Raw genomic sequence first — 16,661 nt, forward strand, 5'->3', positions numbered from 1 at the left:
ATATACTTTTTCTATTAACCATCTGGTTGTGTGAAAATGAATCAGCAAAAGTGTGTACAACTCCTCGCTTTGTTAAAGTAATTGGTGACTTGTATAAGCAATTTCATGTCTTGCTGAAACAACTTATTAAATGAGACCTAATGAGAACTATTAAATGAGACCCTATCTCCCTAAGGGTAGAGGGAGAATAATGTTTTGTAAAAATATTTTTTCACTAGTGTGGTAAGTGTCTGGAGTACAAATGCTTAACTACAAACCCAGACATTGCTTTAAGAATTAGTTTTACTGTCAATTTACTTAGATTTTGGGTTGCATGAAATTATTCTTCTGAGGGGAAACTACAGTGTGAATTAGGACAGTGTGCTGCACGCATATCTTCTTGCCATGTAATCTCTGTGTTAAGATGCTTCTTTATTCAAGAGTGAAGTATCTTATAGATTTGCTGTACTAATGTATTTCATAGTAAGTAATATATATATATATATATTTCTCCTTGTCCTCAGACATCTAATTTTTTAGGTTCAATACACTGGTTTCAAAAATTAAGTTCTGTTTCTGGGCACACATAGGATTAGTTTATATTCTGTTTATCATAATTAAGATAATAAAATGGAGTTTAAGTCCCAGTACTTGGTTTTGACTTTGGGACATGTGAGTTAGGAAGGTGTTGATTTGATTAATAGCTTACAGTAACATCTGGGAGATGGGTCAGTGCTTCAGCTTGTAGGTGTGTATTTGGCAGAGCAGCGGTAGGTTAGTGTTGTGCATCTTCTTTGGTCTGGTGAGAAACAGCTTTGAAGTAGTCCCTGTCTGGTGTACAGAAGGGGTAAAGTAGCAGAAATACTTCTGGTGAGTGATTTTACTATTATTTTCTGTGGAATTCAGCTTGCTGTTGTCCTACCTCTCCGTGTTTTGAGATTGACTGTTGTATTTTTAATTATTCTCTGACATGTTCTCTCGTGTTCCTTTTGTAAGGGCTGGAAGTGTTTCCTAGTAAAGGAAAAAAGAGCTATTAAATGATTCTTCTTGTTTGATGAAATTTTAATTAGCTGCTTTTAATAGAATTAAATAGGAATCCTGCAAAAGCAGTGGCATTTATAGCTGTATTAATGCTTGTAATTTATTTTGAGAACAAATTCCAATTTTGATTTCACCTTTGATCCAGTAATGAAAAGTTAAATAAGTTTAGTACAATGAATTGTAGAAATACCTCATCCAAACCTTTATCCCTGTATATAGAGAAGATTGCCATTTGTTGACATAACAAGAAGAAAAATTGTGAAACTTCTCTTAGTAGGTACTTGAAAGTCATGTCTTCCATTCAGGTTTGGTACTGAAAAGAGGATCCATCATCAGCTTTTCCTGAGCTGCAGTAAAACAGAACTCCCACCTTCTCTTGTTGCAGTGAGTGCTGGGTTCAGGATGCAGTTCCAGTGGTGTGGTATTGGCTGATTAAAGTTTTAACTAAATTACAGTAATGCCACACTGGGAGCTGCTAGATTTTTTAGACACTTTTAGATAAAGATAATTTTCAGGAATATGAAGTAAGGACTCTACAAGAAAACACTTTAAATTTACTGTCTGTCAGATAGTTTTTCAGCCACATGTTCCCTCCACAGAAGAAAAACTACATGCAAATCAAGAGCCAAAATATCACAAAGTCTGCAGAATGTTTCTTTACTTGTCCTTGACTTTCTGGAAGGCTTGAAAGATAGTTGTCCTTTGGCTGATCCAGCTTGGGTTAATGTATTTGACTTTCCCGTTGCTCAGTTGCATGTGTGTACTGGGAAGGGAATGTTTTACCATTTACATAGTTTGAGATCATAATTTGGAAGCACAATATTTACACAAGTAGTTACAGGGAGGGGGTTTTGTTTGTTTATAGTTCAGGACTACAAAGTACAAAAGCCTTAGTGACACCGGGTTAAAAAGAAAAACTTCAGCTTGAGTTCTGAATATCTGCTGGTGTTATGTAACCCGGTATTAAAACACAAACATGTCCTTCTGAAGTGGTGGTTGGTTGTGTTTAAGCCATTTCCTCCAAAAGGCTTTCTGGTTTTATGTAACAGCCGAATCCCATTGTGTTCTGTTACAGTCACTACCCTGAGCACAACTCTCCTGTGGAAAAGACTCACAAAGATAACTGTAAAACACTGAGGGAACATTTAATGTGAAAATATCTGTCACAGTTCTCTATTTAAAATTTCTTCTAGTTGAAGAAGCTTGCAATGCTTCTTACGTGCTAATAGGGACATGTTTCCTTCACCTTTTTGGTAGGTGATGTTATCAGCTCCATCAGTAGGCTTTGCATTGATCTTCAAAGTAAATATATTGGGAATCCTGAATAGTCTGAATCCCAACAGTTTGGTGTGCATTTCTCAAAGGTGGCTTAAATTGATCACCTTAAGGAAACACTTCATCTTGATGTATGTACGTACATAAATGCAGTCAAGTAAAAATAGTAAAAATTTATAAAATGTGAAGTCGTTTCACAAGAGAGATTGCATGAAGATGGGATTATCTGTTACTCAGGGAAATCAGAAAAGAGCTGGATGCATAGCTCTAGGGCAGATGGAGTAATGAACAGTGTGAATTTAAGGGTCTACCATGAGCATGAACTGCAAGGGCTCTACTGCACTGCTGTGTTTTCACTTCAGTGCACTTTCACTTGACTGAAAAACATGCAGTGGAAGATGAAAACCTTTTTAAAAGCTAAAACGTTGAGCCTTTTATTATAGCCATAAAATAGATAATATCAATAAAACACTGAATGTAGTATGTTATCTGTTATTTATACAACTTCCTGCATGGAACCTCTGTAAGCAGTCATGTTTAGAGTGAACAATGTGTTTAATAAAGTAGATAAGAACCTAAACATAAGTGCAGGTGTAAAAAAAAATTCTTACAAATATTATTCAAAATTCTAGGCAAAGTACAAACCTAGCCTAGGCTATTTTAAAGATAGATTAAAATACCTGGGGTTTGAACTGTAGGAAAAGAGTTATGATGCTGTATGGTATCACATATAAGTTACTAATCTTTGGTGCTTGTAAGATAAAATATAAACTACTTGTACATGAACAAAATGTATTTAATTATTTTTTTAATCTGTTTTGCTGTATTTGTCATCTAAAATTGAGGGAAGTGTTTTCATTCATTATTCATGCTAAGATCTAGACAAATGCTTTTCTAAGCACTTCTATGTATAGGCATTGTATTCTTCTAAGTTAAGGTTAAACTGAAGGGCAGTTACCAAATGAACCATGTAGTCAAGCAGTACTGCTTTCATTCTTCAGTATGACCTACAGTTCCAAAGAATGTACTAACATTAAGTTTAAAAATGGTTCTCTGGGAAAAAAACAAACAAACAAGCAAAAAAAAAAACAAGCAACAAAAAAACACAAAGTTGCTTTTAAAGAAAAGCCTAATGCAATATCCAGTAACTTTAGTAACTCAAGAAACAGTGAGTTACTAAAATCTTAGAGGAGATGATACCAACATTTTATCAGAGATGCTCATGTTTGATACATGTTATTCAGTCATTGGCATTGTCACAGGAGATGATTTTTTTAAATGGCAGTAGCTTGAGCTTCAAATTAATAAAGTTACTGTTGTTTTTACTTTTTCCCTACATTTTGCATCTAATGACAACAAGCAAAGTAACCAATTAATTTTGTAGGGATAATAGTGACATTTATAGTAGAACCATCTAGTTTACAAACCTGCAAACAACTAAGGAGTGATAAAACTGTTCATAAATTCAGGTCTTGGTTTTCTTTGTTCAGGGTTTTCCCTTAGCAGGCCTGGACAGACTCCCTGCATTGTTCCCAGACACTTCAGTCTATGTCATATTGACCTAAAGATACTGCTTTTCTGAGTGTCTTGAATCCACTTGGTTTTTAACAGTGCTCTCTTGTACAAGCAAAGTTGGACCCTCTTGGTTACAAGCAAGTTTTCCACTGTTTGCATTACAGAGAATGCTTGGTCAAGGGAATGTTTGATTTTTAAATTATTATTTATTTTATATTTTTTCATTTTTTTTTCCCCCAGTGTGAGTTAGTCATTAGAAGGCATGACACAGTATTTTTGCCAGAATTAAGGTCTGGTTCTTTGAGAATGGGGAGATCTTGACTTCTTTATCAAGTTTTGGGAGAGTGTTACCTGGTTGTCTGAGAACCTTCGTCTATGTCTTCATTCTCTCTTTATCTTAGCTCAGTTTTTGTCCAGCTTGTCACTGTTCCCACTAACTTGTTGACCATGCTCCCATATTACCTTTCTTACTGTTATGTGCCTGCAGCCAATGTCTCAGATCTCTAGTGCTTGTAGTTAGTGCTACTCAAACCTCTTCTCTTCTACTATTCAAGCCACCAAAGTAAATAGAAACAACACTTTTAATGTGAGCATTGTGAGTGGGTACAAGAAGAATCCTCTTCTGCTAATGTATGGACTCTCCAAATGTGTTTGTTGTTGAACTTTCAACAGGCATTTTGAATCTGTGTAATCTCAGTTGAAGTCATTCAGGTGTAATAATTAATTAAAGTCAGTGTCTCATAAGAGAAGGTTTTAGGAAACTGAAGGTCTAGGTGTGAACATGAGGGCTTTGCATGGTAAGATAAGTTGTGTCTTAGAGTCAGGGCTAAATGTGTAGCTTCACAGCTGGCTTTTTGAGTCTGTGCATTCAGAAGCCATGCACGTTGCACAAATGTTTAATTTTTGCAGAATATTTCATAAGGCACCTTCTGCCTTGCAAAACCCACATGTTTTTTAAAGGCTATTTTTGCTAATCAGTTCAGCAGTTTCTGGTTTGTTTTATTATTATTATTATTACTATTATTATTATTACTATTGTTTCAGGGTCTGGGAGAAGAAAAAGAAGTTTTATCTGAGCTTATCTTTATAGCTTCAGTACCGTGTTTTACTGACATTTATGGCATGCTGATTTTTTTTCTCCATTTCAGAAGAGAAGCCTGATTGCTCCAAGGCCCGTTGTGAAGTCCAGTTTTCTCCTCGTTGTCCAGAAGATTCCATCCTGATTGAAGGCTATGCTCCTCCTGGTGAATGCTGCCCACTCCCAAGTCGTTGTGTGTGTAATCCTGCAGGCTGCTTGAGGAAGGTTTGCCAGCCTGGATATTTGAATATCTTGGTCTCTAAGGCATCAGGAAAGCCAGGGGAGTGCTGTGATCTCTATGAATGTAAACCAGGTAAAAGTGGACACAGTTCCTTCTTCCATTTTTTTCAACTTTTTTTCTAGCTGTATGACAATATACTACATAATTGAATGTAATAAAGCCTATGTAGCCTCTAAATTTTAAAATGAAAATTACTATATGTGGGCAATACTCATTTAAAAAAAAAAAGATAAGGAATATTATGATGAAGTTTGCTTTCCTTTTTACTTCAGACTTTAATTTAAGCTGAGCAAAAAGGGAAAATGTGAGAAGCCTACTGAGAATGTTGCATTTCTGTGCAACATTCACATTTCTGTGAATGCTACTAGTGACAGTGACACTTATATAATGATGAGATTTTACAAAGGCTTTTATAGTAAGAATATATTGTGCATGGACAGCGAATTAAGGTTCCTGTGTTAAGATATTTCTAAATTACAAAGTGGTAACCCATAAAAACTAGAGAGCAAAAGAGCTCTAGAGCGAGGACAGTGAAATACTTTCCAAGATTTCCACTGTTTACCCATTTTTCATGAGAACTCTAATAACCTTTTCTTGTTATTTATTAGTCTTGGTGAAGTGGAAGATGTAATTCACTGCCTTTTTATCCAGGCTTTGGTAAAGGTGAAAAATAAAAATGAAAGGATGAAAGCACGCACATGTACTTGTATAACAGAGAATCTTCTGTGTAAACAGATTTAAGTATGCCTAAACTGTACCTTTCCTATGCTTTTTTAACATTTTCTTAAATTCTTCACAGAAGGTGATGGTACAGGCTTTGTATCATGTAGTACATCCCTTCGTGACTCTCTTAATATCCAATGAACATCTGCCTGTGTGGGAATTTAAACAGACTTTTTTTTGTTCTCTATCCTGAGTAGCTGGTGAACAAGTGTTTATAATAATTTTTGCTCTGGAACCTTTTGTCAGCCTTAGTCTTCTTTCATCTACAATGAGCTTTATGACATCATTTCCTTAGATACCTTCCATGCTTTGTTGCCCCCTTCTATACGTTTTCCTAAGTTTATCCACATGTTTTTAAAATATGGTGTGCAAAAGCAGACTACTGTTTTGGGTGAGTTGTCATTGGCACTAAATACTATAGAATAATTACTTTCTGTATTCCATGCTAAATTCTGAGTAAAAGTTGAGTCTTTTGTGAGAGTTATGTTTAGTTTCTGAAATGCTGTGATCCCAAGATCTTTCTGTAACATGACTGCTACTCAACCACTATTTAGTGAATTTTATCTCATTGACTTTATTTGTTAAAATAAATGTTTAGTTTGGTTATATCCTTCCCACTGTTATTTACCTTCCTATATTGTGTTTTGCAAATAACTCAATCCAAACTTGCCTTTATAGGTTGCTTCTTGAAGGTTGTTTTAAGCTTCTTAGTATTACAGGATCATCATATTGAATATGTGGTTATTTATGGCATTGGTTGTTTTCTGACGTAGTTTGGTGGGGTTTTTTTGTAGGGAGTTAAGAGGTGAAGGTACATAGGAAAAATGAGGGTGCATGTTAGGAGTGCGGAAGAGCAGAGGCTTGGAAGAGAATGGGGAAGGGGATGAATAGAATTGGAGAAGTGTAGGGCTTTGCAGTGGTGACTGGAAACTGAGAAGCTGACAGAAAGCAGAATTCTCCCCCTACCTTGTGGGATGGTAAAGAGGCTGAGATGGGTACTGTTTGGCATCCCTGCAGTGACAGGTGATGGTCAATATAGCAGCTAAACTAAAACAACAGAGTAAGTTGCTTGTTGCAGTGTCTTGGCTTAAGGGAAAAAAAGGGAATATGACTAAGCAGTCACTACATCGCCTGATTTTTGTCAAGTCAGATGTCAGTGTCTCTCCAAGTTGACTTTTATTACCTTGGTCTGTAAGTTTCTTTCATTTGTTATTTGACATAGTGGTAAGATTGCAAAGGAAAAACAAGTCAACACAAGACTGGGAGACAGGGAAGGGAGCAGGTGAATGTTGGCAAGCCTTAGTAGACTGCAAGTTACTTACCACAGAAGGCTTTTGTTTTGTTTTGTTTGTTTGTTTCTTTAATGGCAAATCTTTGCAAGTCTGAACTTGTGAGTTCCATATTGTCTTCAGAGCACCAAGTGTAATTACCAGTATCAGATGCAGCTGTGTTGCATTCTATTACTCATGGGGGACCAGTTGAAATGCATGTGAATTGAAAGCAAGGGGTGTTGTGTTTCCTTGCTGCTGTTAGAAACAGACTGTGTATATTTTTACTGGTCCCTCAGAAAGTCATGACTTCTGGAAAAGTATGAAGTCTTTTCTGTGCTGAGCTGCTGTGTTGCACCAGAGATGGAAATGGAAGCACTGCCTTGAGCTGTCTGAGGGTAGGAAGGCTCTGAAGAGGGGTCTGGGTAGGCTTGTTCCATGGGCCAAGGCCAGTTGAATGGATTCAACATGGCCACGTGGCAGGTCCTGTACTTGGGTCACAACAACCCAGTACAACACTACAGGCTTGGGTAAGAGTGGCTGGAAAGCTTCCCAGAGGAAGAGGACCTGAGGGTGTTCATCAAGAGCTGGCTGAGTATGATCTAGCAGTGTGCCCAGGTGGCCAAGAAGGCCAGCAGCACCCTGGCTTGTATCAGAAATAATGTGGCCAGAAGGACTGGGTAAGTGTCCCCCTGTACTTGGCACTAATGAGGCAACACCTTGAATAATACATTTGATAATAACACTACAAGAAGAACATTGAGGTGCTGGAATGTGTCCAGCAAAAGGCAACCAAGCTGAAGGGGCTGGAAAACAAAGCTTTTGAGAAGCATCTGAGGAAACTGGAGAGAAGGGAGGTAGAGGGAAACCTGTGTTGCTTTCTGTAGATAGCTGGAAGGAGGCTGTAGCAGGGTGGGGGTTGTTTTCCTCTCCAAAGTAAAAAGCAGTAGAATAAGAGGAAATGCCCTCAAGTAGCAGCAGGGGAGGTGTACATTGGCTAATAGGAAAAATTTCCTTACTAAAAGGGTTAACAGGCACTGGAACAGGCTGCCCAGGGAAGTGGTGGAGTCACCACCTCTGGAGGTGTTTGAAAACAGGTAGATGTAGTGCTTAGGGATGTGGTTCAGTGATGGACTTGGCAGCAGATCATCAAGCAGATGGGCTTAATGTTCTTAAAGGTTTTTTCCAACAAAAACAATTCTGTGATTCTGCCCTGGTCCTTGAGATGTTTAGATAGCTATTTAGATCTTGCCCAGAACTATACATTCTGCTCTTTGAAAAGCCAGCATAATACATAAAGGTGAAATGTAACATACTTGCATTAACATAATACCTAGGTGAAAATAACTTTGAAAATAACTTTATCCTATAAGTTTCATGATCAGAGGCATTTGGTTTTATAACCTACAAAGGAAGTTGCTCATTACTGTAGCAGTGTCAGGGTCTGCAAGCACAACAGGGTTTCTGCTAAATTCTTTTAGAAAAATTAGTAACTCTGATGCTGCACAAGTTCATGAGAAAGTTCTTGAAGATTTGTGAGCAGAGGATGAACAGGTGTATTTTTGCTGATAGGAAATGCCAGCGTGTTTGAGTTCCTGATCATATATATTTGTCAGACTGTATATTTAAAGCTTATTATGATGGAAAAAAATAATTTTTAGACAGGATTTTAATTTTTTATCTTAGAATAAAATAAATACTAACAGTTTGTAGTAAACCTTAAATTACTGTGGAAAAAGTAATTATTGGAATTGAAGTAAGATGTGGGGAAAAGAACCCAGATAACAGTATTTCCATGGCAAAAGTCTGCAGGTTTGTTTTTTTTTTTAGGATGATCTTACAGCTTATCTGGGGACATCTTGAGGTGATGAATAATACATTTATTGATTGGTTTTTAACCTTGTACTATTTTCAGCTTCCTGAAGTTTGGCTCAATATTTTTTCCAGTTTGAGAAATCTATTTAAATCTGAAAGAAAAAAAAAAAAAAGACAGGAGGTTTTTTTTTCCTTCTTCAAGTATCTTTCATCTCTTATCTCTCTTCATCTGTCTCCTGTGAGGAAAGTCTGAGAGAGCTGGAACTGTTTAGCCTGGAGGAGAGAAGGCTCAGGGAGGTCTCATCAGTGCATATGAATACCTGAAGGGGGGGGATAAAGGCAGAGCCAGGCTCTTTTCAGTGGTGCACTATGGCAGGGGCACAAATTGAATGAAACACTGGATGTTCCCTCTGAACATCAGGAAGCATGTTTTCACCCTGGGGATGATGGAGCACTGGCAGAGATTTCCAAGAGAGGTGGTGGAGTCCCCATCTGTGGAGATGCTCCAAAGTTACCTACACACAGTCCTGAGCAATGACATCTGTGTGGCCTGGCTCAGGAAGGAGGTTGGACCAGATTTACCTTCAGAGATTCTGTCCTTTATTATTACACTTAATAATGTGATAATCAAGATCTCCCAGTTTGAAGAGATGACTGAAGTGGGGAATGAGTGTGGATTATAAAATTCTGTGGGTCATGGTGCATACCCTTTGTTCACCAAATCCTCCTAATTCTTAGAAGAATTGGAGGTCACTCTGGTACTAGTAAGAGATCAGTATAAAATAAAAATGGGTAATTTTGCATGAGGATTTTCTATTTGAATGTTCTTGGTTTGGGATTTGGTTGTAATTCTTCTTTAGGTTTGTACTTTTTTTTTAACAAAGAACAACTGTTTGGGCTGCTTTTCAGTATTAGTGAGCCATGTATTAGCACACTGTATCCTCTGGAGAGAATTTGAGGTATTTAGGAAGAAAGAGCACCTTAGCTGAGACATGGTGGTGTGATTAGGGAGTTTCTGCATGTTTTTTCTTTCCTTAGTGGTATAAGAAAAGATATAAATAGCTGTGCAGCTTGTTGGTAGAACTCCTTGGCTGTTTTTTCCCCAGACTGATTACCTGGGGAGGAGGCAGACGAGGCCTTGAGTTCAGGGAACTAGCGAGTTTACTGATCTAAATTCAAGAAACTGGGTATTGGTAGTTACTCGGCAGGACAGAATCATGCAAATTGTATTGGTTGCTTTGGGCCATACTGACACCCTCATGATTCTCAATGTTGTTGTGATGATGCAGAAACTAAATGTATATTTCTTACAAAAAATCTGTTACAGAGTTGTTAGTTGTAAATAGAATGGAACATAAAACTCTATGGCTTTTAAAGTGAGATTATAAAATGAATTATTCTTGTCTTAATGGCGAATCGGTCTCTTTGTGTTTTTATGAAGAGAGATGAAAGTTAAGTAACTATGATTGTTGGGTTAGTAACTGGTATCTTTCCATTTAAATTTAGTAACTTCCAACATTGCTCCACAAAAGAGACTTCATTGTGCATTTTTGAGGGAGATCTTGAGCTTGTCAGCATTCTCCAGTTTAGCAGGTGTCTCAGTTTCCCAAATAAATGGAAAAAAGCAGATTCTGAATATCAGTTATACAGAGGATGCTCTCATGTATTTTGAAAGTTAATGGTCTTGAGGACAATCCTACTGGTCCTAACCTTGATGAGTTGCAAAGTGGTTTCACTGAACTTGTGCTTTCATTTAAATATTCAGCCTGATCCACTGAGGAGATGTCATTCTGAGACTGATGTCTCATTAAGACCGATTGAATTATTATTGCTGGGTCCCTCTGGGGGTCAAGTCTGAAGAGCATAGGACTAGGAGACATCAAATGAGACTTTGAAAGTTATCAGCTCTTGCAGGCTGTGTGGTGAAGCATTGCCAGGCTGCTTTAGTGCTGCAGGAAGGACCTATAAGGATTTCAACTTTCCTGATGCATAGGATGAAATGTATACTCAACCTGATTTTTTTTTTCTTTTTGCATTTCTAAGCATTTTTTGCTTTCTAAAAAGCCTCTGTCAGTCTTACTAATTATGTGGAATTATTTGTCTTGCTAATGCAGATAGATGTGATAATTTCTATTTTATTTTTAGTGTGTATAAATACTGAAACACCAAAACTAATAGAATAATCCTGGAAAAAGGAAGTTTAAGTATACAGGCATAAATCCATAGTATATGTTTAATACTTTTTTGTTTCTGTAGCCCAAGTACTTAAATCTTAAAACAGATTTCAGTCACAAAAAACATAAAAAATTGTTTACCATATTAAAAGCTGTGAGGAAAATATAATCTCAGTAACCTAGAATATTTCTATCAACTAATATTGTTCATAGGGGTAATGATTGTTTAAGGTTGTCTGTGTAACTTTTTTTTAATTAACTAATATTAATCCACTTGTTTCCCAAGTCATGAAATTTTCAAAGTGAATCTTAAAGACAGTGGAAGTCTTTTTGAAATGCTACTGAGCATGCATTCATTGAAGAGTTTTTGATTTAAATTAAAAAGCTGATGAATAATTGGTGGCTTATGATTTAGTAATTTACAAAAAGCTTCTTAACCATGAGTAAAAGGAATTTTCCTCTCTATTTCCTTCGTAGTGTTCAGTGTGGATTGCAGCACTGTGGAATGTCCTCCTGTTCAGCAAGTTGTTTGCCCACTGGATAGCTATGAAACTCAAGTCAGGCTGACGGCTGATGGCTGCTGTACCCTGCCCACAAGGTTGGTGACTTGATGGATGAGTATTTGTAAAGCAGAAAATATTCTCAGGGCAGATGCATGAAACAGAGTTTTGCTGAGATTATTTCAGGAGCTTGTGCCTCTAGGTTGTTTTTGAATGTATTCAAATAATAGGATAATGAAATAATTTATAATTTTATAATTTACAAAATGCTTTGGTGATGAAGAATTAAATGATGGAGGTGACAGAGGATACACCAGAGAAAGCCTTACATAGTTAAATAAAAAAAGGTATTTTTTGTATGTGGAAGAGCTGAAAGACAATGGCTATCTGGAACTTAGGGAGCAGAACTTTAAAGTACTTGAAGCTTTCCTCTTATTGCTTATTGCTTATTGTTGTTGTTTAAGTGGTTACAATTCAGAAAAACAAGGCATTTTATAGTTGGTTTAGTTCCAAAATTCTGTACTGTTTTTTAATTACTGTTTTTACAGCAGAATTTCCAAAACCTGATTCATAAATGTGCCAAATGCATATGAATTCAAGCAAAAAGTACCATCATAAAAACATTTTACAAAAAACCAAACAAAAACAAAACCAAAAAAAACCCCAAACAACCCCAGTGAAGCCTTGTAGGTATAACTAGTAGGTTTATTATATACCTAGTAGGTTTATTTGTTATGAAGGTCTTTGCATGATACAATATTGCCAGATGTTCCACCCCTTGTGAGATTACAGGTGAGTGATAAGCTTGCTAAGAATTCAGAAAGTAGAAAAAGGCAAAGGGTGTATAATAAATGTAGGATCTTCCCTGCTGAGCAACCTTTAGGTATATTCATTGTGGTCAGTTCTTCAAGACTCTTGTCCCCATGAAGGATGAGGATCTTGTATTGCATGGAGAGCTAAAAATAAATCTATTTTTTAAAAAAATTAATACAGGAAAAGAGATGAAGAACTTCATATAGTGCACTTACTCTTCTGATAAAATTTGAAAATAGTATTTCTAAACCTGACAAATTTGATTTGCAATCGTACAATACCCATCATAGTTTACTATACTGTCTTTACTCAGAGAATGCTATAAATGTTCTTTTCTTTAAAGTTGTTATTTTCTTTTGTGGATTTCTGAATTTTGGAACAGAGCATGATCTAGGAATTACAATGACTTCCTATTACCTGAGAGCTGACCTGGCTAATCAGGTGGTACAGGAGGCTGTAGATTTTTAGCTAGTTCAAGGTAAACAACAAGCTCAGTATGTTCAAGACAACTGTAATAAAAGGACTGTATTCAGAAAGAGATTATGAAGTCAAAGAAGCAATTTCAGATTAACATATCTTAAATTTGTAGTTTAAGTTAAAATACAGAAAAGTTGACAGAATGGGAAGTTTAAATGAATGGTAGGTTTTACTGCCAAATTTGTTTCAACTTGCTGGATTAAGAAGGGTACATAGGCAGTTATTTTTATTTCCCAAAAGCAAAATTGAGTTCTTCTTTTCTGCAGTCTAATATGAGAGGTGGTTTGATTTTTCTATTGCTTAGGTAGAGGGGATGAATAATATCCACTTTGCTCTTCTAGATGGTAACTTCAGTGTTCCTTCTATCGGGGAGTGTGGAGTTCCAAGAAAATAAAATTTTGTTTACTTCAGGAAATGCTTCCTCTTGGAAGTCAGATTGGTGTGTGTGTTGCTGGGATAGATGAATTCTCCTGGAATCCTATGATCAAATCTGATGGGTTTTTATGTTAATATCTCTGTCCTTCTGGATGTATATTTAAAAAAATGTAATTAGCATAACCTATTCTGAGTCTGCATGCAGGCTGAAACAATTATACATGTCATATACTCCTCCATTAATTTTTAATGTTGAGACTCTGTCTGTGTTGCTGTATGTAGTTATTATGTGTTGCAGAGTTAGTATGCTGGATTTTTTGATTGTCTTAATTCAGCCAAAGCAATAATGCACTTTATAAAGTAGCAGAGAAGAGGAGCAGCTGAATCTGGCACCAATTAGATGAAGTAGATCCTTTACATCCTGTGCACCTGCTGGAAATGTGTTCAGTTATTTAGAATTTAATACACTTATGTGCTTCTAAATAAGACAGTGCCACAGTTATCATTTATGTGCTCTAGCTAAAGATATCACTTGAAGGGGGTAATATAGGTACAGAGCCATAGGGATAATCAGAAAAGAAAGGTTGGATGAAGATTGGAGGCAAGTGAAATGTATTTATGACTTAGGTTAAGGTTGGACTCAATGGTCTTGAAGGTTTTTTCCAGCTGGAAAAATATTGTGATTCTCTGTATGAAAAGAGAATGGTAAGGAAAACAAAATTCAGTTACTTGGAAGATGGAAGTCAAACCATTTGTATTCACATTCAGTGTTTGTTTGGATTTGAATAAACTTTTGAGCTTTATATTTGAAACCAGGGTCTTTATCCCACAGGTATAGGTACAGATTTGTAGATTAATGACTCTACACTGGAAAAAAAGGGAAGTTTTTCCTTAATTCTGGAATTTCTTGCTTAAATTAGGGTGAAATATTAACATTGCATTGACTGTGATTCAGTTTAGAGTCACCTAAATACATATTGTGTATCTTTTTAATCATTAGAATTAAGTTCAAAAGAAGTAGCACTCTGTATTTTAACATTTGAGAAAAAATTTTTAAAAGCAGAAAGACAGTTTCATAAGGTCATAGTCTTTACACTTTATGAAACTGTTTTTAAGATTATGGGGTTTTTCAAGAGATTACAGTTGTTTCACTTAACTGCCACTGAAATAAAGGATTACTAGTAGCTGAACCAGAGATCAGTCAACAAGGTATCCTGGTTGAAGATGTATGGTTTGTTGCTCATTCAGTTAACAGGTAACTAACTGGTAACTTCACAGACTGATTTCCATCCTACATCTTGTTCTTGGCTGGCTTCTTATATGTAATATGCTAGGAAAACAGGTTCTTCAATCTGATGTAAAGTTGGCAGCTGTTTTATGATTGAGCTCGTGGATGCATATTTATAAATTGAAAAGTCTTCTAACAATGCCAGGTGGAAACTTGGAATAGTAAACAAACATCTGATACCGTGGGTTCTTCTACTTTCATTCAGAGGTTATGTTTATTTTCCCACTGATTTCTAATGCAATACTGGAAACAGAACAACTCACTGGTTTGGCATTAATACCAAAATATCCATTGCGTCAGCTTTCCTTAGACTGTCATGAAACACTTCCCCTAAATTTCCAGCTATCATGTTAGGAAAGCTAAATGGTATATATGTCTCTGGAAATGGTAAAGATTCAAATTCATGGCATTTTTCTGTTCTGTTTTCTGTGTGTTGTTTCTTTAAATTTTCAGATCCCTTTGAGAATTTATTTTTTGGTAAAAATATCTTTATCAAAATACTTGTAATTTTCATTTATCAAGAATGGACTGTAACAACAGTAACTGATTTCAGTGACTAGTGTTTGCTTACATCTTTATTGCTCACATGGTTTTGTACATTTTTCATAGAATCATAGAATAGGCTGGGTTGGAAGGGACCTCAGAGATCATCGAGTCCAACCCTTGATCAACTACCGCCACAGTCACATAGAATCATAGAATAAATTTGTAGAATTATGTACAAGGGAGTAAATGACATATTTGGTTAGCTTTACACCAAATATTTGGTTAGCTTTGTACCCAATATTTCTGGATTATCTTTTTCTTTTTGGCTGCTGTGTTAGAATAATTTGTAAATTTACGCTATCTGCTTGTGTTCTCTTTTCCTTTCATGTAATCTAAGTGTAGTATTTTCCCTTGTTCCAGTTTTTTATATTTCCTGCTGTTGCCCATTACAAATCTGTTAAGTTCAAGGTTCATTCAGTGTTCTGTTATCAGGTATATCTTTTTGTCAGTGTTTTAAGAAAACCAGATAAACAAAGAAAATTCTAGAGAACCAGGAAGATATTAGTACTGTGCCAGTATTAAAAAGAACAAAGGCATAGTTGTTAAAGTCTGATTATCTTGACATCAATTCTGAGAAAAATGGTGGGAAAACCAATAGAGGACCGAATGGAGAAGGATTAAAGGATGCACTTACAGGTGAAAGGAGCTGATACTGTTTTGACAGAGGCAGTTTCATGAAACTTGGGTTTTGACAAAAAATCTGACCATCAGAGCACTTTCTAATTTTCGGTTTTCATTAGTCACCAGTTGTTTTTCTTATGTTAGACTATAGCTATAAAAAAGGAAGGTAGGGCTCTTTAATTCATATTGTTTCATGAGGTTCTCTTTTGAGAAATGGAAAAGTAACCACTTCCCCAAACTACTTAATGATGAAGCACATCATTTCCACCCTCCTCATCCTCCCCCATCTTCTGGAAGTGAATTGTTCCTGAGGAGTCAGCGTTGTCGTCCTTTACCTCCTGAGCTGTACACTTGCAGCCTGCATATGTTGGCTTGAATATCCTGCTGAGAATAAATTGTTATATAACAATATACTTCTGAGAGGATAAAAGCATCCAGAGATGTGTTCACTAAATCCCAATAATAAGTTTCCTTGGCATACTTATTTTAAAAGCTCACACCGTAAACCTGAGTATGTTCTACTTTAGAAAAAAAATTGGATTTAATTTATAGATGTTTATCCATAAAAATCTCCAGTAGTTTATTTTGTATCTGAGTTTTAGCTTTAAAAAGCAGTTTCAAGGTTGCTGTGGTAGGAGGACAAAAGAAATAAGATGTAAATGAAGCATGACAGAAGCAGTTAAGTTGCAGAGAGACAAACTTTTAATAGCAGTGAACTATTTAATAAATCTAAATGAAACAAGAATACCAGTCATGATGACTAATTTATATCTCAGAAACAGTGAAGAAGAGCTTTTCACAGATATAGTCTTGCAAGATTGGAGCCTAAAATACTTAGACATGAGGGACGAAGGTTGTTTGAATTGGACCATTTCACCATCTCTTAGTTACAGATAGCTGGACGGCGTTGCAAATGCTAAACTCAATTAGCT

The 16,661-nt window shown here is 36.2% G+C and overlaps 1 protein-coding gene across 2 annotated transcripts in view; it reads left to right on the forward strand.

Annotated features, from left to right (window-relative positions):
* CRIM1 (cysteine rich transmembrane BMP regulator 1) overlaps positions 1–16,661 on the forward strand; it is a 155,017-nt gene that overhangs the window by 73,101 nt on the left and 65,255 nt on the right. For both annotated transcript variants that reach the window (XM_008493977.2, XM_030447108.1), the window contains 2 exons: positions 4,959–5,201; positions 11,587–11,707. In XM_008493977.2, the coding sequence (XP_008492199.2) occupies positions 4,959–5,201; positions 11,587–11,707 (364 nt within the window). The remainder of the gene's footprint in view (positions 1–4,958; positions 5,202–11,586; positions 11,708–16,661) is intronic.

This window comes from Calypte anna, chromosome 3 (genome assembly GCF_003957555.1).
Source record: "Calypte anna isolate BGI_N300 chromosome 3, bCalAnn1_v1.p, whole genome shotgun sequence".
Classification (NCBI taxonomy): Eukaryota; Metazoa; Chordata; class Aves; order Apodiformes; family Trochilidae; genus Calypte; species Calypte anna.